The following is a 22,530-nucleotide window of genomic DNA, read 5'->3' as shown; positions in this document are numbered from 1 at the left end:
CTTTCTTGGCCAGGAAGCTGCCTGATACTTTCAACGAAGCCAAGCTCATCACCTTCAGCATGCTGGTCTTCTGCAGTGTTTGGCTGTCCTTTGTCCCTACCTACTTGAGCACCAAAGGAAAATATATGGTGGCTGTGGAGATCTTCTCTATCTTGACTTCTAGCTCTGGGTTGCTGGGTTGCATCTTCCTCCCCAAATTCTATATTATTATTCTGAGGCCTGAGCTGAACACCAGGGATCAGCTTGTGAGGAAACAATATTGTGCTACCTGACTGATGATTCCAGTTTTCTTCATTTTCATGTGATGGTTATTTTTATATTAAGAATGTTAACTTATAGACCAGGTTGTGTCTACTTTTTTGTTTTTGAAGCACTTTGGGTGAAGTGTTAAATTTCCCCTTTTCCCCTTTTACTTTGTTGCCTCATCTGCTTCCACTTAGCATCTAAAGTGTATGTGGGGATGGGGAAGACAAATTCGATCATGCTGTTTGAGAACTACTGTTTCTAATTCATAAGAAGCACACCTTTGCCTTTCTTATACATCCTAGGACATCCATATTAATAATCTGCAAACTTTCCTGAGCTTGATTAACAGTTGGATTCAGCTAATTGAACCTGTCAATGAATAAGGGAAAGCAAAAGAACTTGTTTCTTTCATAGACCAAATCACATAGAAGATATATTCCATGTTTCACAATACTAGACCAATAGTTTTTTTAAGTTATAGAAATTTTATGCTTCTTATTACAGAATCTGGGTTTTATTACTCTACTTAGCTATAGGAACATTCCTACCCTACTAAAAACCTAGCCTGCCCTCAGTTTCAGCACTGAACATTTCATTAGCAGACATGAATATGAGGAAGTGAAAGATGTTTTTCTTAACTTTGCTGAGAGGTGAGAATCTTGGAAAAGGTACTTACCTACCCTATAATTATCATAATCACAGTCCTAATGTAATTGTAGTGTGATCTCAAAACAATCAGAAAGAGAACAATAGATGTATCCACCTTAAATATTGGTGGAATGCTACTCCACAGCTATAAAGGCGAGTCTAAAAACAACTTTTCACCCACAGCTCTTTGAAGCATTCTGTCAAATATGTTTGAAAATTAACTCTGATGAGGCTTTGAAGCATTCTTCTCCCTTGCCGCCCACCAAATACTCATGTTCTGTTTTTCTGTCACAATGAATATGACCAGCTGGGGGCAAGATTTTCTGGTAGCCAGATGGACATCATTCCTGCTGCTCATTTTGCTGATGCACCTGCCTCAGGTTGTCAACAAGAATGTGCACAATGCAATGGGGCAGCAGCCAAAGGTTCGAAATGGGTTCAGCATCCCAGAGAATATTGTCATTGGTGAATTTGCTTCATTTCTAATTCATAGCCTTGAGGAGATTCCATTTAATACGACTCCAGATGAGCAAGTACATTCCATGTAAGTAAGACATCCAACTAAATAGCATAGTGTGAACATGGAATCAGAAGAGGATCGATGAAAAGAAGTCCTTATTGTGAAAGAACTATGGCTCTCCACCGGTAAAAATGATTCTAAATGTTCTTGTGGAAATCCAAACCCTTAATACAATTCTTTATCCAGAAAGGATGTGTGATAGATTGATAGATGATAGATAGATATAGATGATAGATAGATAGATAGATAGATAGATAGATAGATAGATACAAACTCTATAGAAAGGACAGTGAAGGACCTACTAGAGATATTGTCACACTGTGAAAGAGAACAAAGCACAACAATCTAGAAGTCCCAAAAGGGGCAGACTCCTCCACAGAATTTTTGGGAATGGTGATATTGGACCCCAAATGTAATTTAGTACAATGAACATGCTATCACCCCTTTTTCCTTTACATTTACATACATAATCTACTTATTTTATACATGTTCGTATCCTCTGTATAATAATTGACTTCCCCCTACCTCTTAACAGCTTCTCTCTTTATTTCATTTTCTTTTGTACTGTGTTCTAGTATACTTTCGACCTTCTATTTATATAGGATATCTTCTCTAATTGTCTTTTATTTTGTGAAATTTACTCTGGACACATCCAAGTTTTGATTTGGGAACCTTGTTTACACATATAATTTTTAAAATAATCCCATTCTTTTTTAACCCTTAAGTTTGAGTGATTTCTTATTGCTTCTGTCATTTTGGCTAGCTCAACATATTCACACAGTTTCATGTGCCACTCTTCCATAGTTGGTATCAAATCCCCTTTCCAGCATTTGGCAATTAATAATCAGAAGACATCTTAAGGCAGCCCTGTTCAGGGATGTTTTTAATATGTAATGCTGTATTGTTTTTAATACTGATTGGGAGCCGCCCAGAGTGGCTGGGGAAACTCAGCCAGATGGGCGGGGTATAAATAATAAATTATTATTATTATTATTATTATTATTATTATTATTATTATTATTATACTCTAGCCACAGTTGTTGCGTATAGAAATACTCTTTTGCTTCTCTTGGGATGTTTATTGTCATAATGCCCAGTAAAAAGGTCTCTGAGCTCTTAGAGAATGTTTCTCTGAGCATTTTCTTTAATTCTTCATACACCATGTTCCAGAATTTTTTAATCTGGGGACAGGTCCACCACATATGAAATAGGATTCCTTCCCCCTGCTTACATGTCCAACATGTGTTGGTGTTGTTTTTATATATTTTAGCAAATTTACTAGGAGTCAAGTACCACCTATAAATCATTTTCATAAAATTTTCCTTTATCAGATAACACACGGTAAATTTTTAATCTATTTTTTATAATTTTCTCCAGTCTTTCATTAAAACAGGATATCGCTTCTTGGCCTTTTGGCTAAGATCAAGTGTAGAAAATAAAAGTCTTGTCCAAATGAGAATGAACAAGAACACAATTTTTGACAAAAGAAATGCAATAAGTCAATAAAGGATTCTTCAAAAGAATTTGAAGAGCGCATTTCATTAAATACATTATTTGGAAGACACTGGCTACAGTGGATGAATGATCCATTGCATAACAAGTTAGTCAATAGTATGCAAAAGCAGCAATAAGCAGATGAATGAATTATTTGCATCTTTCTTCCCAGTAGAATATCTAGGGCACAGGGGGCACCGGCTCCTAGGGACTGAGCCCTTTTGTGTCCCCCTATATTTTGGGGGTAAGGGCCAAGGCCCTGCTATGCCCCAAAAGCATGGTGTGTCAAACATTGGAGCCAAGCATGGCGTGCCTCCAGCAGCCAGCTCCTTCTCTTCCCCCTCCTACCACAGAAGTGAGGAATGATTGAAGCAGTCTTCTGCCAGTGGCCCCACCCAGAGGAGAAATGAGCCACATGGCCACCACATTGGGGGTCTGTCCCCAGATCCTCCCGATATCCTCACATCACAAACATGGCCTTGGCCCTGCCTCAATTGCCTTCACAAACTGTTGCTTCTGATAGGGCAGATGTTGATTCCTGAACTAACTTTTGCAGGGAGTCTGGGAAGCCAAGGCAAGTGAAAGATGGTATTCTAGGCCTTGTTGACAAAATTCGTGGAGAATAAGATTATTGATGGCTACTAGATACGACGCCTACATTCTACCTCTGTTGTAGGGCAAATCTGCTGTCTCACTAGTGCCATTAACTACTTGTGAGTTGGTTTGAAGAAAGAGTCCAAAAATTATTTACTACAGTAAATAGGTTCAGCACTGTCACTTCCACAAAGGCTGAACAGTGTGTGTGTGTGTGTGTGTGTGTGTGTGTGTGTGTGTGTGTGTGTGTGTTGCCCCCCTGAACCTTTTATAGGGTTTACAGGCAAAGAATTCATATAAAATCCAATCAAAATGCTGCAGACATTTGCAGATGGTAGCTGGCAGAACACTCATTGGATACAACTCTCTGAGGGGTCCAGTCTGCACCTTGACGTGGCAGCTCTTTGAGGGCCCCTCGCTTTGCTGCTGCTTCTTACTAAAGTTCTGAAGCCTACATACTAAAAGGGAGAATTGTAGTCTGATTTATGCTTACATAGGTAACGAGCCTAAGGACGCAGGTGGCGCTGTGGGTTAAACCACAGAGCCTAGGACTTGCTGATCAGAAGTTTGGCGGTTCAAATCCCCGTGACGGGGTGAGCTTCTGTTGCTCGGTCCCTGCTCCTGTCAACCTAGCAGTTCGAAAGCACAAAGTACAAGTAGATAAATAGGTACCGCTCCAGTGGGAAGGTAAACAGCGTTTCCATGCACTGCTCTGGTTCACCAGAAGCAACTTAGTCATGCTGGCCACATGACCACGCCAGCTCCCTTGGCCAGTAAAGCGAGATGAGCACCACAACCCCAGAGTCATCCATGACTGGACCTCATGGTCAGGTGTCCCTTTACCTTTAGGGTTGCCATACATCTGGGGCACAACAACTTTTGTGTCTGGATTTTCACTCTTTGAAATATGGCAACCCTAACTTATAGAGATAATTTCCACAGAACAACCCTGTGCCTGGTACAGTGGTACCTCAGGTTACATACACTTCAGGTTACAGACTCCGCTAACCCAGAAATAGTACCTCGGGTTAAGAATTTTGCTTCAGGATGAGAACAGAAATCGTGCTCCGGTGGCATGGTGGCAGCAGGAGGCACCATTAGCTAAAGTGGTACCTCAGGTTAAGAACAGTTTCAGGTTAAGAACGGACCTCTGGAACTAATTAAGTACTTAACCTGAGGTACCACTGTAGTTCAGGAACAGCTTCCAATGGTCAATAAGTCCACTCTGTACATTAAATCATTGGATATGCAACAGCCCTAAGTCTATATTGAAATATCATTGCAGTATAATGCACAATTACTACCATCAAGTCCTTGCCTTCATTCTGGCCATGAATGAGATCAACAATAATGACTACCTCTTGCCTAACACAACATTATCATCCATCATCACTCATACTGTTCTCAATGAAGCGGGATCCTGTTCTGGGACCATGGAACTCCTTTTCCAAAATCAGGGGAACCCCATTAACTACATCTGTGACAAGACATACAAACTAATGGCCATCATTGGAGGGCTCACCTCTCATAACTCTAAGCAGATGCCCCACATCTTAAATATCTATAAGATGCCGCAGGTGTGTACTGTATACATAGGTGCAACCAGTAGGAGTATTTAGTAGAACAAGCACATTTGTGTACCCATGACCTTCCTTGTGTTTAACACAGGGACTAACTTGACCCAATGGGGAAATGCATGCAATAGAAGCTGGGTTCCAGAAGGCCTCACTATCAACCCACGTGAATGAACAGTGTGACATCAGAAGCCGTTTTGAGTGGTTTGGCCAGCACCATCTCATTAAAGGCCAGAACAACCCTGGATTTAATCAGTCCAGTTAATCTGCACTTATTTTCTTCCTTCTCCATTCCCCCTCCAGTTTAACATTTTCTCCCTAAGTTATAATAATGAATAGTAAGTTGTAATAAGAAATATTCTGAATTTTTATATAAAAAGTCAGGTTCACAATGCTCTTCTCACATATGGGGCAAGACAGTTTGACACCAATTCTGGCCCAACAGCACTGGCTGCAAATTAGTCTCCAGGCCGAACTCAAGGTGCTGGTTTTGACCTATAAAACCTTAAATGGCTCAGAACCGCAATACCTCAAGGACTGCCTCTTTGAACCGATACAAACCCTGAGCTCATCATCTGAGGGCCTTTGTGGTGTAGAGCCAGTGTGGTGTAGTGGTTAAGAGCGGTAGTCTCGTAATCTGGGGAACCGGGTTCGCGTCTCCGCTCCTCCACATGCAGCTGCTGGGTGACCTTGGGCCAGTCACACTTCTTTGAAGTCTCTCAGCCCCACTCACCTCACAGAGTGTTTGTTGTGGGGGAGGAAGGGAAAGGAGATTGTTAGCCGCTTTGAGACTCCTTAAAGGGAGTGAAAGGCGGGATATCAAATCCAAACTCTTCTCTTCTCTTCTTTGTAATGTGCCTCCCCAGGATACGTTTGACAGGTGGCAACACGAGAATGGGCCTTTTCTGTGGTGGCTCCCTTCTTGTGAAATGTTCTCCCCAAGGAGTCTTGCCTGATGCCTTCATTACATATCTTTAGGCACCAGGCGAAAACATTCCTCTTCTCCCAGGCATTTAGCCAATTAAACAACCTACGGCCTTTAAAACTGGGGTGGGTATTGCTTTTGTTTGTCATCATGGTACATATTTTTTGTGTTTTTATCTTGTAAACCACCCTGTCCTCTTTGGATGAAGTGTAGTATAAAAATTTAATAAATAACAAGGAATAGAACTGGAAGCCTTTTGTTAACTTTCCTTTTTAAAATATGCCCTGTATAAAAGTGTCAGCATGTATATGTGCTCTCCCTCTCCCTCTCTCCCTCTCCCCCCGGCCCACCTAATTTATGTGTTTCTTTAATCAGCTCAGTAATCATGTCTAGTTTGTGGTATTGGGAGAGTTTATAGTCCCTGCAGCATTTGTATCAAATATAAAATGACCTAAATGTTCTTCCTGCCAGATCACCAAAGGAAAAATCTGAATTTTTGGTTAGGTCTAAAAAAAATGTGTTGCTCCTGTTTTTTAGCTCAGCTATAAATCCTTCGACCCTGCACTGAGCGATAAAACACAGTTCCCTTCTGTCTATCGGATGATGCCAAATGAACGTCCTCAGTATGCTGGGATTGTTCAGCTGCTTCAGCATTTTGGATGGACTTGGATTGGGCTCATTGTTTCAGATGACGACAGTGGAGAAATACTGTTGAGGACTCTCACGCCTTGGCTGCACCAGAACAATATTTGTGTCGCTTTTAAGGAAATTATTCCAACGCCGAAGGAGGTCTTTGATGAAGCACTGCTAACAGATAAGAACTTGGCGAGAATAAGCAGAGTTCTCTTTTCGGCTGTAACCAATGTGATTCTCGTTCACGGGGAGTCACGGACTATGGAGAGCTTACGAATGGTTCTACATGTGCATGAATTTCCTGAAAGGAAGCCAGAAGAGAGGGTTTGGATCATAACAGCTCAGTGGGATTTCACAACTGTGCCGGTTAACTACGCATTCACACCAAAAACCTTCAATGGCACCTTGTCCTTCACACGCCACACAACTTATATGGCAAAATATGAAGAGTTCCTTGAGACTGTACATCCTAATCAATCTACACTTTATTACATCCATCATTTCTGGTCTGTCTCATTTATGTGTGCATTTCCGTCACTGGGCATTGTTGCAGAAGACATAAAAAACTGTACTGGAAAAGAAACCTTGAAGAGCCTCTCTGGATTGGTTTTTGAAATGGGAATGTCTGGTCAGAGCTACAGTATTTACAATGCAGTTTATGCTGTTGCACATGCTCTCCACGCCATGTTTTCATCAAGATCTAGGCAGAAGGCAACACTCAATGGTGCCACAAGAAATGGCTCAAATGTTTACCCATGGCAGGTAGGAAATTCATGCCCACCTCTACTTAATATATGACCATGAATGCTGGATTCAGGTTTATTACTTAGCAATTGACTGAGTTTGATTCAGCAACAACACACATACATATACAAATACTGAGCTTGCCCTGATGAACCATATTGATTTAAGATGCTGTGTTTCTTCGCAGAATTTTGAAATGTTCTCTGCTAGCTTTCCCCAACCTAGTATTCCTCAAATGTTGTTGACTACAGTTTCCTTTTTGCACCAGCCAAAATGACCAACGGTCAGGAATGATGTGGCCTGAAGTCCAAGGCATCTGGAACTGACAAAGTTCAGGGAGGTTATAAAGGTTGTGAACGAAGCATATTCAACATGGGCCTCATATTTTGTTATGGCAACCATGAAAATTGAGAAAATATTTTATTCCATTGACTCTATATCCCCCACACAATAATAAGAAGGAGCTAGTTGAGTATGATATTAGAGTGACAAAGTGATTTTCCACACTTCTTCTTGTCCCACTGCTGTTCTGCTGCTTTCCCCGGGGGAAAACCCTTCCTTTGCACTCAACTGGAGCACAACAAAAAGTGGGTTTTCCCTGGGAAAGAAGTGAGGCAAGAGGACAATGGCTCAGATCTGTGCCTAGGAAGTGTATGGTATGCCTAGGAAGTGTATGGACCCCAGGATGGTCAAAAGTCCAGTCAAAAGCAACTATGGGTTCACGGCACTCATCTTGCTTTCAGGCCAAGGGAGACGGCGTTTGTCCACAGGCAGCTTTCCAGGCCATGTGGCTAGCATGACTAAACTGCTTCTGGTGCAAAGGAATACCATGACAAAAACCAGAGTGCATGTTCAGAATCTGGTAATGCCATTTACCTTCCCGCTGCAGCGGTACCTATTTATCTACTTGAACTGGCGTGCTTTCGAACTGCTAGGTTGGCAGGAGCTGGGACAGAGTGACGGGAGCTCACCCCATCGCACAGATTTGAACTGCCAACCTTCTGATCAGCAAGCCCAAGAGGCTCTGGGGTTTAGACCACAGCGCCACCTGCATCCCCATTCTATTTTCCTCATAGATGGGTTGGCAGGAGCTGGGACAGAGCAACGGGAGCTTGCTCCATCATAGGGATTCAAACCGCCGACCTTCTGATCGGCAAGCCCAAGAGGCTCCATGGCTTAGACCACAGCACCACCCACGTCCCTTGCCTAGGAAATGTAGGTCAAGTAGAAACACACAGACCCACACTTTCAAGGAATGGGACAAGTGGAAGTGTCTACAAGCCCCCAAACAAGAAAGTAAATTCCAGGTAAATCACAGTAACTGTTACTGCAATTGGCAGTAACATGTCCTTTTCTTCTCCAATCTACGTAGCTTCACTCCTTCCTGAAACACATCCGTTTCAACAACAGTGCTGGAGAAGAATTTTTTTTTGATGAAAATGGAGACTGGGCAACAGGATATGATATCGTAAATACTGTCACATTCCCCAATTTGTCCATACACAGAGTTCACGTTGGAAGACTTGATCCAAAGGCTCCTGAAGGAAAGAAGTTCACCATCAATGGAAGTGCTGTTGTGTGGAATCACAAGTTTAACCAGGTGGGAAACACAGATATTCTCCAGAACAATAGATTCTGAACAAATCCTGCCTGCCCCTCATTTCACACAGATCTGCATTTCACACAGAATCTGCAGAAATCCAGGAGAGGGGATGAGGAGGTGTAAGGACTGGGTAATCTTTATACATTCATGTTGGGCCTTCAGCAGCCCTGTGGGCTGGCAGTTTAATACCAATTGTTTATACTTTAAATTCTTTCTTTCTGGATATTCTTAGATCACACCACAATCCACATGTGTTGAGAGTTGCCACCCTGGACAAAGCAAGATGGCACGGCAGGGGGAACAGATTTGTTGTTATGATTGTCCTCAGTGCTCTGAAGGCATGATTTCAGCCTTGACAGGTAAGTAGAGACTGCACAGTTACATGGGGAATGCTAATCCAGGTGTCTGTAAAATAAATGTTCTCAAAGGCCCATGACTCTGATGTGTGAATGGGCCATTGCAAATAGTCCTTAGAAAGGGTGTTCCTTAGAAAGGGGATTCCTTGTTTTATCACATTATCATCAAAAAGGGGGGAAAGGATTCTGTTCTTCTTGTCCAAGAGAAATGTTACAGAGGCCATATTTCATGCCACACCATGAAACAGTTGATGCTGAAGAAGATCCATGCACATTTTCAATGATTAAGATTTATAACTTTCAGATGCAGACCACTGTAACAAGTGCCCTGAGGATCAACATCCAAATAGAAATCAGGATGGCTGTATCGCTAAAACTATAAGTTTTCTATCATACGGTGAACCCTTGGGAATAATTCTGGTTTCATTTGCACTTTCCCTTTTTCTGATCACACTTGTGGTGATGTGGATCTTCATTCAACACCAGGAGACTCCCATCGTCAAGGCCAACAACTGGAACATCACCTGCACCCTCCTCATTTCCCTCTTGCTTTGCTTTCTCTGCTCCTTCCTATTCATTGGGCAGCCTGGGAAGGTGACCTGCCTTCTCCGTCAAACCATGTTTGGAATCATCTTCTCCCTGGCTGTTTCTTGTGTGTTGGCGAAAACCATCACTGTGGTTCTGGCCTTCATGGCTACCAAGCCAGGAAACAGGATGAGGAAATGGGTGGGGAAGAGGCTGGCAGTGTCAGTCATCATCCTTTGCACTCTTATTCAAACTGGCATCTGTGCACTGTGGTTGGCAACCTCTCCTCCCTTCCCAGAGTTTGACATGCATTCACAGACTACCCAAATCATTGTGCAGTGCAATGAGGGATCAGCCACCATGTTTTATACTGTCCTGGGCTACATGGGTCTTCTGGCCATCATCAGCTTCACTGTGGCTTTCTTGGCCAGGAAATTGCCTGATACTTTCAATGAAGCCAAGCTTATCACCTTCAGCATGCTGGTCTTCTGCAGTGTTTGGCTGTCCTTTGTCCCCACCTACCTGAGCACCAAAGGAAAATATATGGTGGCTGTGGAGATCTTCTCTATCTTGACTTCTAGCTCTGGGTTGCTGGGTTGCATCTTCCTCCCCAAATTCTATATTATTGTTCTGAGGCCTGAGCTGAACACCAGGGATCAGCTTGTGAGAAAAAAGAACTGTGAAATCTGATAGGTTTCCTCCTTGCTTTTTGTAGCTTCTTTCCCACTCACTTTTCTGGTTGTTTTGTCTTTTTAAAACAACCTTAACCAAAATACATGCAATGCCTTCTTTTATGTTTGGAAAGTACTTCCGATGATGTAAAATTCCAGCCAGTTTGGCTTTTACTCAGTTTACTTATCTAGTAGTTTGTTTATAAGCCCCTTTTTTTGAAAATGTGCTTATTTATTTATAAAAGTATTTATATTTCACTGTGTCATAAATAAATATCAAAGTTGCTTACAACAACGCAATAAAACTATATACAAATTTAAAATCTGAGATGATAAACTAATCATTATGGAAATATATTTTCTTAATTGCATGCAAGAGCCTGGTGGCATAAAAAGTTTCCAGCAGGCATTTAAAGGATGAAACAGAAGGTGCCTGCTAAATCTGTATCACCAGAGCTTTCCACAAGTTTGGGATGATAACACTAAAGGCTCTGTCACATGTACCCATAATAATACTAATGCCTAAATATCAGCACATAATTAGTTATCAGCCAGCCAGACCCCAGTACAAAAAGCCCCCACTTATAACCCCAGTTTATATTAGCCATTACAAGCCAGAGAGGGGTGCTTTTGAAATTGTTAAGTTCTGTTTAATTGACATGAGAAATGGAGCCTTTTCAGTCTCAGAAGGAACTGAGTTCTATAGCTGCAAAGCCACAGTTTAGAAGACCCTGTTATGAATGCCCACCAGCCTGATTTTTTCTACTGGTAGGCACCCATGCAGGATGCGTGATGTAAATCTTACAAGGCTAATAAGGGCTGCCTTCAGATGTAATCTAACGTTTATATAGCTACTCATCTCCTTGACTGATGGGAGGTGTTCTGCAGGGCGGGCACCACTACGGAGAAGACCCTCTGCCTGGTTCCCTGTAGCTTCATTTCTCACAGTGAGGGAACCGCCGGAAGGCTCTCAGTGCTGGATCTCAGTGACTGGGATGAATGATGGGGGTGGAGACACTCCTTCAGGTATACAGAGGTTTTATTCTTAAGCCATTTATTTTCTTGATTAAGCTGCATTGATGCTTCACTAACACATCACTGGGCAAGTGACAGCAAGTTAATGCAAATCAAGGCAAACACTAGCCTGCACTCTGCAGACTTACTTACGTATACACATGGAGCTAAACCCTCACCATCCTCTCATGCATTCTTTGAGTATGTGAAAGTGGGGCATCCAAACTTCCATGTAAACAAATCAGATCATTTGCATGGTGCTGTCCGGGAACTCTTTATTTTCAGTGAAGGAAATATTTCCTGCCCTCACTCTGACTTGGCTTTGTGTACCTTTACATTGTGGTATGACAACATCTTCGCATTGCCTACAGTAGAAGTAGGTTGGTATCCCACTGGTAGCTCTATTAATGGTTGGGTGTTGATCATGGATGTCCAACAGCTTGATGGGGATCTACTGGTAGATCGCAGGTCGATCTCTGGCTTCCTTTCCTCAGCATCATTGAAACGGACTCCTGCCTCGCCCCCATTGTTGTGTGATCAGTGGAAGGGAAGACAGAGCTTTCTCTCTGTGGCTGTTTTCATTCAAAGCGATATTACTGTGAGAGAGAAAGTCTCTCTCTCTTAGACCCTTGGTTTTAACTCCCTCCTAACTTCCCTCCTAAGAAAGTCCTCCTCCCTAAAAAAAAGCTCAACAACTTTGAAATTTTGACCTGAATCATTGCCAGATTTTAATTCTGAAAGTAGATCGCAGTCTCTCGGGAATTGGTCATCCCTGCTGTAGATCAACAGGTTTCTTGCCTCACAACTGTTTAAGAATGAGCAGGAGAGCCCCGAATCACTGCATTGTATCATTGGGAGGGACCTCAAAGGCCTAGTCCATCCCATTCTCATTCAAATAATGCACATGGCAATCTTAAAAAGGGTGCCCCTGGTAGATCATTAAGGCCAAAGTATACAATTGCTGAGCTACATAGCTGACTGGTTTGAGCAATTAGAGGGCCTTCTGTCTGTTGCTTTTGCCTCACCTCCACCCTCAACAGCACAGGGCCTTGATCTATCCTGCATATAGCCCACTACACCCAGTTAAGGACCTTATCTACTTTAGAGTGGTGTAGTGATTTGAAGGAAGGAAGGAAGGAAGGAAGGAAGGAATAGACAATGGTTTCCTTCTGGGTTTTCTCTCCACCTTTCTTCCACACACACACACACACACACAGGGATACCCTGTCTGTCATGAGACATGGAGAGGGTAGTTGGGTGCTGAGGAGGAACTGGTGAAGAGTTGGATGATCTCATGAAAGCTCCTAGCAAGCTGGAACAGTTGAAATCAGGACACCAAGAGAAGTCTGATCCAGAAGAGGGTTGCAGCGGGATGGAAGATGGAGATCTGGATTCTGTGAAAGGGCCTGGCCAGAGCTGGCCCAGGACATTTTGCCACTCCAGTCAAAATTGAAAATGGCCACACACACATCGCCTCCTCTACACCCACTGCCTGGAGGCTGCACGGGGAGCAAAAGGAGGCTGGAGAGGAGCAGGCGGTAGGGGATGGGAGGGTGTGCAGCGGTGGCAGTACCCCTCCCAGCTGACTGCCTTACTGAGCCTCATAGGCAGGTGGGGTAGGGGGCTGTCGGGCTGTTAGAAAAGCACCCTGCCCCCAAAACATTGGCTATTCCAAGTTTAAAGCCTTTAAAGCCAAGTTTAAATTCCCTTCCGGGAATAAGTTGGATGCCAAGCAGACTCTTGAGTCCACCCCCATCTCAAAGGATGTGGTGCTGTCAGCAGCTGCAAAAGCATGCCTTGCATAATCACTTGGATGAGGGCTCATTTGAAAGCCAAGTTCCAAGATTTGGGACAACTGCCACACCAATTGCACCTTCAAAAGTAGAGCACAGAGGGCATGTTGCTTGTGCTTAGCCATTATTTCTAACCTCTTATGCACCTACTGGTTTCTAGGACTCGAAAACTGACCTACATAACATTCTGATCTAAACATTTAAGCCTTTGGTAGAAACTAAGCTGGAAGTCTAAGTTCTTCATCTAGCAGTGAGAGCCAGGATACCATCAAAAACACACGTACACCACATGGGATACTCCACCCCCCTCTCTCACATACACCCTCTTCCTCACACATGTAGGAACATCCTTCGCACACATACCTTCCCCAAAGACAGGCAAAAGCGTAACACAACACAACACTGAGTGTATATTTCCATCCACATCCACAAAACATACATATAGCAGTGAGAGCTAGGATACCATCAAACACCCACCCACCCACCTCACATGGGATACTTCCCCTTCTCTCTCTCTCTCTCGCTCTCTCTCTCTCTCTCTCTCTCTCTCGCACACACACACACACACACACATCCTCTTCCTCACACATGTAGGAACATCCTTCGCACACATACTTTCCCCAAAGAGAGACAAAAGGGTGACAAAACAAAACAAAACAAAACTAAACAAAGCAACTCAGTGTATATTTCCATCCATATACACAAAACCCAATACCCTCTCTTAAAATGTCCCATTTATCCCTTAGCCAATATCCTACTTGTTCCGGAGTTCCTTGCAGGTAGACCCTACATACTGTACATTTAGTCTTTCACGACGATTGAAAGAAGAGATGCCATTGCTTGTGTTAGGTCTCTTGGCTGCGTTAATTATCACTGCTGCTAGGATATTGTGCTGATGGTTGTGGCTTTCCAGTAGTTCAGGGAGCAAAGCTAAAAATGATGTATTTGTTGCTTCGGCTCCATTGCTTCACATATTTTGCATTTTCATCCATGTGGGTTGTTGGTTATTTCCCTTCACTTAGTACATATGTGTATATATAGCACCACCCAAGGTGACGGCCCTCATGGCTGATAAGAGGAGGTTCTGGAAAGAGAGGAGTCTATGAGTGCAGTTGTGATTGGCTTTCATGGAGAACATAGAAGAGCCACTCTTTCATGCCCAAATGGCAATGATGGCCATGATGGAGAAGCCCAGTCCAATGAAGAAGAACTTGGTGAGGGGGCTTTCGTGCGAGCGCAGCTCGTAGGGGAGGATCTCCAGGAAGGTGACGTAGAGAAAGGTCCCTGCAGCCACTCCTTCCAACAAAGCCTGAGCCAGGCTGGTCCCGTCACTGTTGTAAAGGGAGACACCGATGCCCACACCGATGCCAGCGGGAGACATCAGAGCAAACACCACCAAGTACAGCAACCTCCACCGGGCCGGCGTGCCGCTCTGCACCAACTTCAAAGCCAGGCTGAAGACCACAATGGCCTTGTGGATCAGCACCGCCAGGCAAAGCTGAATGGCGGCCGTCTCCTGCTTTTGGACGCCGATGGCGAGGCCCTCAAAGACCGAGTGGAAGGAGAGCGACAGGAAGAGCACGAACGCCCGGAAAGAGCTGTGGGATTCTGGCGGGTCCTTGTGATCCTCTTCGGTGTTGTGGTCGCCGTGGGAGTGCACGGCCCTGGGGCAACAATGGAGCACCACGCTCTCAATGAGGAACACCAGGAAGAAGCCAGCTGAGATGACTAGCTCCCCAAATGGGTACATCTGCCACAGGAGGAGAGAAAGAGTTGGACGTGAGTTAAGGCCCCATCTGCAATATCCATTTCAAGCGGTATCATACCACTTTAAATAATCATGGCTTCCCTCAAATAATCCTAGGAAGTGTAGTTTATTATGGGTGCTGAGAGTTGTTAGGAGACTCCTATTCCCCGCTGCCACAGAGCCATAGCTGTCAACGTTTCCCCTTTTTTAAGGAAAATTCCCTTATTCTGAATAGGATTCCTCACAAGAAAAGGAGAAAGTTGACAGCTATGCACAGAGCTACAGTAAACGGCTCAGTACTGCAATACTTCAAGGACCACCTCTTTCCATATGAACCTACCCAGACCCTGAGATCATCTTCTGAGGCTCTCCTTCGTGTGTCGCCTCCTCAAGAGGACTGGAGGGTGGCAACACGAGAACGGGCCTTTTCCGAAGTGGTTCCCCATCTGTGGAATGTTCTCCACAGGGAGAAACATTCCTTTTTAACCAGGCCTTTGGTTGATCTGATTTACATCCTAAGCCCTTTTAAAACGTGTTTGTGTTTTTGTGGCTGGGAGGGGGAGGGAAGGGCTATTGGGTTGTTCTTTTTATTTTCATTATGTATTTTGTGGTTTTATATCTTGATTTTATTCTGTGAAGTGCCGTGAGACCCCTGGGTATAGGGCGGTATATAAATTCAATATATAAATAAAATAAAATAAAAACACTATGTGAACACTTTTTTTGGGGGGGGGGGATATTCTGCATCTTCCAACATTCAGCTTCACTGGATGGACCAGATGAGGGTGTAAAAACCTCTCTCCGTCTTCATTATACACCTTTAGGCACCAGGCAAATACATTCCTTTTTAACCAGGCGTTTGGTTGATCTGATTGAAATCCTATGCCCTTTTAAAATGTTTTTTTTGGGGGGGGCGCTATTGGGTTGTTCTTTTAATTTTTATTATGTACTTTGTCGTTTTATATCTTGCTTCATTCTGTAAACTGCCCTGAGATTCCCAGGTATAGGGCGGTATTAAAATAAATAAAATAAAATAAAATTCCCAAAGTGGTATGAACCAGGGGGCATGCCACTCTTCACTGCCTGAGGCAAAATGGGAGTGTGCTGACCCACTGCGCCACCACAGCCCTTCCTCCTTTATCTGGGTTGTGTGCTTGGCAAGTTCTGGCAAGATCTTGTGAGATTTCGGTGGCTTCTCATGCGATTTCAGCAAGATCTTACAATATTTTGGCAAGATCGGCAGAAGAGGTAGCCGGGTTGGTGGGACCCCTGTGGGGTGGGGTGGGGTCTTCTCTTGAGCTTCCACAGCCCAAGACAGCTGCCTCATCTCACCTCACGGGGACCAAGCCCTGGGTTTAACAATCAAACATATTTCCAGGAAACTCCCGATAGCGCTTTATATGTGTAGTGCAGATGGGGCCCAGATCTGCTTGCTTGCATATTTATACTGCTTACAACTTTTTATTTCAACAGAGATCTTAAAGTGACACATATTTCCCCCCCAAAAACCGTATGAGAAATGCAAGTGTCACATTGCTGCAACTGCTAATACTTTAAAAGCCACATTTTAAGTAACATAAGCAACAATAAATCTCAAAAATGCACACAGGTACACAAATAAAATAATTAAAAACCACAAAAAAATGAATTGTATACAAAATAGCAAATCCCAGTATTGAAGGGCAACTATTGCATCAATGTTCTCTCCCCCCCCCCCTCTTTTGCCTGGAGCCCAGTAGATGAAAATACTCTTCACCCCACCTATTGCTCTCCTGCTACAGTTTAGCAAGCTGCACAATTAACTTTGCAAACCCAGTGAGTCTTTGAACATGTTATTTCTCAAACAGCATCCTTACATAGCCCAGGGCAAATAGTATTGGAAGCTACGTATTCCATTTATGGTGCAGTTTCTGCACATGTGTGTTTTATAAAACCAGGTGTTGTTTATTGCTCTTCTATTCATTTACCCAGGGACTTTATCTAAACCTAAGAGGTGCTCCGGTCTTCAAAGAGCTTTCCATGCTTCCCGGGGTTTTTTTAAATTGAAGTTGCACCACCAGGTGGCCATCAAGGGCCACCACAGGATTTCTCAACTGGAAGGCGGTTGTCTTGGCAGGCTTCTTAGTCTTCGATTGCAACACCGCCTCCCAGAATGGAGGAAGAAAAGGTCCTCACAATACTTGAGTTTGGAAAGAGAGGTGTGAAACATAGAAGCAGGGCGGTGCAGCGTGTGGGACCTGCGAGACCAGAGTTTAAATCCACACTTGGGCAAAAAGTCTAGAGACAGTCTTTCAGCCCAACCAACCTCACAGAGTTCTTGCAATGATAAAATGGAGAGCTGGGGGTGGGGGTGGGGGTGAAAATGTACACCACCCTAAGCTCTTTGGAAGAAAAGAGGGATATAAATGCAATGAAAATATAAATAAATAGTAAAGTAAAATACAATGCAATAAAATGCGGTTCAGCTCACCGTTTGGTAATGTATCAGAACTGTCTGTGTTCCCACAACCAGGTACACGACGGCACCCCCCCCCCCTTTTAAATTTGTTTTTCACATTTGTATCCATTCCCTTCCCTCAAAGAGTTCAAGGTGGCATACATGGCTCTGCAATATTTGGATGAATGAAGGGCGATATACAAATTATATATATCTATAGACAGTGGTACCTCAGGTTACATACGCTTCAGGTTACAGACTCTGCTAACCCAGAACTAGTGCTTCAGGTTAAGAACTTTGCTTCAGGATGAGAACAGGAATTGTGCAGTGGTGGTGCAGAGGCAGCAGGAGGCCCCATTAACTAAAGTGGTGCTTCAGGTTAAGAACAGTTTCAGGTTAAGTACGGCCCTCTGGAACGAATTAAGTACTTAACCTGAGGTACCACTGTATAGATATAGATATATAGATATATCACAACCCTGTGAGCCAGACTGGACTGAGAACTAGTGAGCTGCCCAGTAAACTGGCAGGTCACAAAAAAGAGGTAAAAAGGTAAAGGACCCCTGGACGGTTAAGTCCAGGCAACGGTGACTATGGGGTGTGACGCTCATCTCACTTTCAGGCCGAGGGAAGGGAACAGTTTCAGGTTAAGAACATTAAGAACAGTTTCAGGTTAAGAACCGACCTCTGGAATGGATTAAGTTCATAACTAGAGGTACCACTGTATCTGCAAGATGGGAACTATTTTATTCCATTGACTCTATATCCCACACACATTAGTAAGAAGGAGCTAGTTGAGTATGATATTAGAGTGACAAAGTGATTTTCCACACTTCTTCTTGTCCCGCTGCTGTTCTGCTGCTTTCCCCAGGGGAAAACCCTTCCTTTGCACTCAACTGGAGCAAAACAAAGAGTGGGTTTTCCCTAGGAAAGAAGTGAGGCAAGAGGAGAATGGCTCAGATCTGTGCCTAGGAAGTGTAAGGTAAAGGTAAAGGACCCGATGATGGTTAAGTTCGGTCACAAGCGACTATGGGTCTATGGCGCTCATCTTGCTTTCAGGCTGAGGGAGCTGGCGTTTGTCCACAGACAGCTTTCCAGGCCACGTGGCTAGCATGACTAAACTGTTTCTGGTGCAAAGAAATACCATGACAAAAGCTAGAGCACATGGAAATGTCATTTACCTTCCCGCTGCAGCGGTACCTATTTATCTACTTGAACTGGCGTGCTTTCGAACTGATGGGTTGGCAGGAGCTGGGACAGAGTGACGGGAGCTCACCCCATCACACAGATTCGAACTGCCAACCTTCTGATCAGCAAGCCCAAGAGGCTCCATGGTTTAGACCACAGCGCCATCTGCATCCCCATTCTATTTTCTTCATAGATGGATAGACAGACAGACAGACAGACAGATATGCCTTAGTATCTTGCTCTCCAGCTTTAATAATAATAATAATAATAATAATAATAATAATAATAATAATAATAATTTATACCCCGCCCATCTGGCTGAGTTTCCCCAGCCACTCTGGGCAGCTTCCAATCAAGTGTTAAAAACAATACATCATTAAATATTAAAAACTTTCCTAAACAGGGCTGCCTTCAGATGTCTCCTCACAGAAACTCCTCACAGCAGGAAGAAACTTCTCACAGCAGGAAGCAATTAATTTCAAAAATGCAAACACAACTACAACCATAACAAAATTTTACAAGAGACTGGAACAGTCAAAGTAGGTATTTTAAAAGGTTTGTTATGGTTCTGTTCACAGATCCTTAAATAAGTAACCAAAACCAAGACCTGAGCCAAGCAAGATTAGAACAGTCATTAAAAGATTGTGAAATATGCAGAGGCCAAGCTTGAGATCTTAATCAACCATCTCACCCCCATACACTCTTGCAAAATTTGAGAGCCTTTTGCAGCTGACTAGAAAACAAAATCCTTGACTGTGTGGATCCTGCACCCAAATTCACAGCCCCATTCCCTGGAGGAGAGTCAGAAGATGGATAAAAAGCTTTTTCAGCTCCCCTGCCAATACCCAAGGTACCAAAATAAATAATCCATAATTGATCACAATGGCAGCTCGTGCCTATCCAAAGCTAACCTGAACAGCAATCTCAAACAAGGGGAAACATACCTCAGAATCATCATCACCTTCAGAGGTGCTGTTCTGCTTATGCATAGGAGCTCCCTGGGGAAAAAGAAACAAACAAACAGCTGAGTTGGAAACATTTTGGGGATAAGAATGGTTCAGTCATTGGCTATCATGGTGGTGGAATCACGTTTCCTCACTATTCAAGCAGCGGGAGCTCAGATCTTGAAGATCTGTCAAATTTTGGAACCATGAACTTCTTTTGCATGTCACAAACAATATTCATTCATTCATTCATTCATTCATTCATTCATTCATTCATTACTAAAGCCTCTTGTTGTTGCTTTCCCAATCCCAGTGCAACAGTACCCTTAATTATTAGACCAATTTCCAATGGGGTGGCTGTGTTAATCTCTTGTAGCCAAATGAGTGAGTCTTAAATTTATTATAGCATAAGCTCGTAGTTCCCAAACTTTCCCCTCCTTGGACCACTTGAAAATTGCTGGTGGTCTTGATGGACTACTTAATGATCTTTCTGCCTGTTGTAGCAGTTACTGTGTGCTGTGATTTCTGATTGCATTTTTACAGATACACCATGGAGCACCTGAATGAAGTTCGTGGACCATGGGTGGTTCTTGGATCACAGTTTAGGAACCCCTGACATAAGTGTTCATGGACAGTAGTTCACTTCATAATGTGCAGGCACTTTCAGAAGAAGGGACTCTATTCATGACGTTATGATAAAGGGAGGTACATCTGGGAAGACGTGATCTTTTAGGTCTTAAGCCAGCTTTATAGGTTAGAAAAAACCCAGTATTTTGAATTGGACAAGTCAGATGAAGCGGTGAAAGCAAAACAACAACAACAACAACCCAAACAAAACTTATGCAATATGTTTATAATGGCCAGTCCCATTCAAATTTTTGGTACCATGTTCTGGGCCGACATTTCCATACCATCTTCAAAGGCTGCACCATGTACAGTGGGTTACATTGGTCCAAACAGTTATTTACTAAAGCATGGAACACTGAAGTCCGGTTGTACAATTCAGCCAAGGTCAGAGCCTGGATACTGGTTTACGTTTGTCCAGTATTGTCTCCCCTAATGCTCAACCTTGGCTAAGCTGGATGAGAATAAGAGGAGTTGTGGTCCAACAACATATAGGGACATATGACCAGAGCACACTGGTCTGCTCTGACTGGCAGTGACCCTCCAGGGTCTCAGACAGTGGTATCTCCCATGATCTTGTTTTAACTGAACATGCTATGGACTGAAGCTCAGACTTTCTGCATATAAAGCAGATGTTGTTCCACCAAGCTGTGGCCCATCCAAATTCATTGCAGTGAAATTCAGATTTAAGAGACTGCTGCGATGGCACTCACCTGCTGCCGTCTCTTTTTTAGTTCCTCCTGGATGTCTCCCAGTGCGTCGGCCACCATGTGCATAATGCAGGCCCCAAGGAACACTCCGGCGGCAAAGCAGCCTATGAAACTGAGGATGCGCCGATGCTTCCCTAGAAGAGATGCAGGGCGGAATAGGAAGGATAATGTCAGATGTAGAGGCTGCCAATCCATGTCTTAAAAATGTATCTTAATGTAAGTCACTTGCATAGATTTGGTTCCTGAAAGGCAGGATACTAATCAATATTAATACTACTAATAAAGGAGAGTAACACCTGCATGCTCAGAATTCAGTGCATGCTCAAGAGTTCAAGGTCCACCAGCATCAAGAGATAATCTGGAGGTGTAAAGCACCCTTTCAGTTCCAGCACCATGGATAGAGCTTTTTTTGCCCAATGAAATGTAGTGTTTTTTAACAGAGCCAATTTGCTTGTTCAGCTCACTTAAGCCCTGTTTACTTATTCTGGGTGTGGAAGTAGAAGGAACGCTAATCTGTAAAAGGAACATGTGAGCATTGATTCACCAGAAAGATCAAGAGTGGTAAAGAGGGACCCACCTCAATATATGGCCACCTAGAGAGTGAAAAAACAAAGCTGAGGTCTCAAGACAGCACAGTATTTGCACTCCTGCACATGTTCTGATAGTCACATTGCATCAAGCCCTTCTGAAGATCCATACCCACTCCAATCCCTTCCACCAACTGCTCACCTCTGGCCATGTTGCTCTGGAACCACCTAACCTGCGCCGGGATGAGGCCACAAATGAGCGTGACCACCAGCAGACCTGCCAGGCAGCCAATCTTGACCTCCAACAATTGATCCATCTCTGCAGCGTAGGGTAGGGAAAATCACACCGGGAGGAGAGGCAAAGGCTTATCCGTCGTATCTCTGGACACTTTTCGGGCCAGTCTGATTCCAAAACGTCTTATGAGCGTTAGTAACTAGTCCCAAACAGAGAACTCCACCTCTCTTCACACTCTTCTGGTGCAATAAAGCTCTCCCCTTTGGAAGTATGAGTGGGGGAAAGTGTAGGAAGAAAGCCTCACACTATGGAGTCTTCATGAACTGAGCATCCATATATAGCAAGATCAAAAGCAACTAGATGTTCCAGCAGCAGTCGGGTGTATGGTGCTGTCTTCAACCTCTGCCTTCTAGATATATTTCATGGAGCCTTCTACTCCCCACCTTGTTCCCTTGTTCCTTACCCTCTGCTATTTCCCTCATTGATCCAGCTTTCTGGTCTCTTGTCCTGCAGATGTTCTCTCTTGCATTCCACCTTCCTTCCTTCTCTTTTCTACCTCCCTCATCAGATTCCTGCTTCCATCCAACCTCAGTCTAATCCTAGCCGCCTTCTAGGGAGTGAGTAATCACCCCGATACTCCAGAAAGCCGCCCGCCCACTTTGGTGTTGTCACATCCCATCCCCTCCCCTTCATTATGCAAACGCGTAATTTCATTTACAATAAACATTCTACAAGCGATCGTTTCGTCATTAATTTTAAGGTCACTGGGCCATAGCAG

At 43.7% G+C, this 22,530-nt stretch overlaps 2 protein-coding genes across 2 annotated transcripts; one reads left to right on the top strand and one right to left on the bottom strand.

The window, feature by feature from the left end:
* Positions 1–7,120: 7,120 nt before the first annotated feature.
* On the top strand, positions 7,121–11,321 carry LOC309327402 (vomeronasal type-2 receptor 26-like). The gene is made up of 4 exons (XM_081836653.1): positions 7,121–7,396; positions 8,751–8,978; positions 9,214–9,340; positions 9,642–11,321. The coding sequence occupies exons 1-4, from the start codon at positions 7,154–7,156 to the stop codon at positions 10,550–10,552; spliced, it is 1,509 nt and encodes a 502-aa protein (XP_081692779.1). The 5' UTR covers positions 7,121–7,153; the 3' UTR covers positions 10,553–11,321.
* Positions 11,322–14,000: 2,679 nt separating this feature from the next.
* SLC39A2 (solute carrier family 39 member 2) lies at positions 14,001–22,385 on the bottom strand. The gene is made up of 4 exons (XM_081836654.1): positions 21,720–22,385; positions 20,994–21,124; positions 19,657–19,710; positions 14,001–15,090 (listed from the first exon to the last, which is right to left on the bottom strand). Exons 1-4 carry the CDS (start codon positions 21,832–21,834, stop codon positions 14,494–14,496), a joined length of 897 nt encoding a protein of 298 aa, XP_081692780.1. The 5' UTR covers positions 21,835–22,385; the 3' UTR covers positions 14,001–14,493.
* Between the last annotated feature and the right edge of the window lie 145 nt (positions 22,386–22,530).

The sequence above is a fragment of the Podarcis erhardii genome (genome assembly GCF_964252035.2).
Source record: "Podarcis erhardii genome assembly, chromosome: 13".
Lineage (NCBI taxonomy): Eukaryota > Metazoa > Chordata > Lepidosauria > Squamata > Lacertidae > Podarcis > Podarcis erhardii.
Note: the sequence above shows the minus strand (reverse complement) of the source record. Positions and strands in the feature narration are given on the sequence as shown.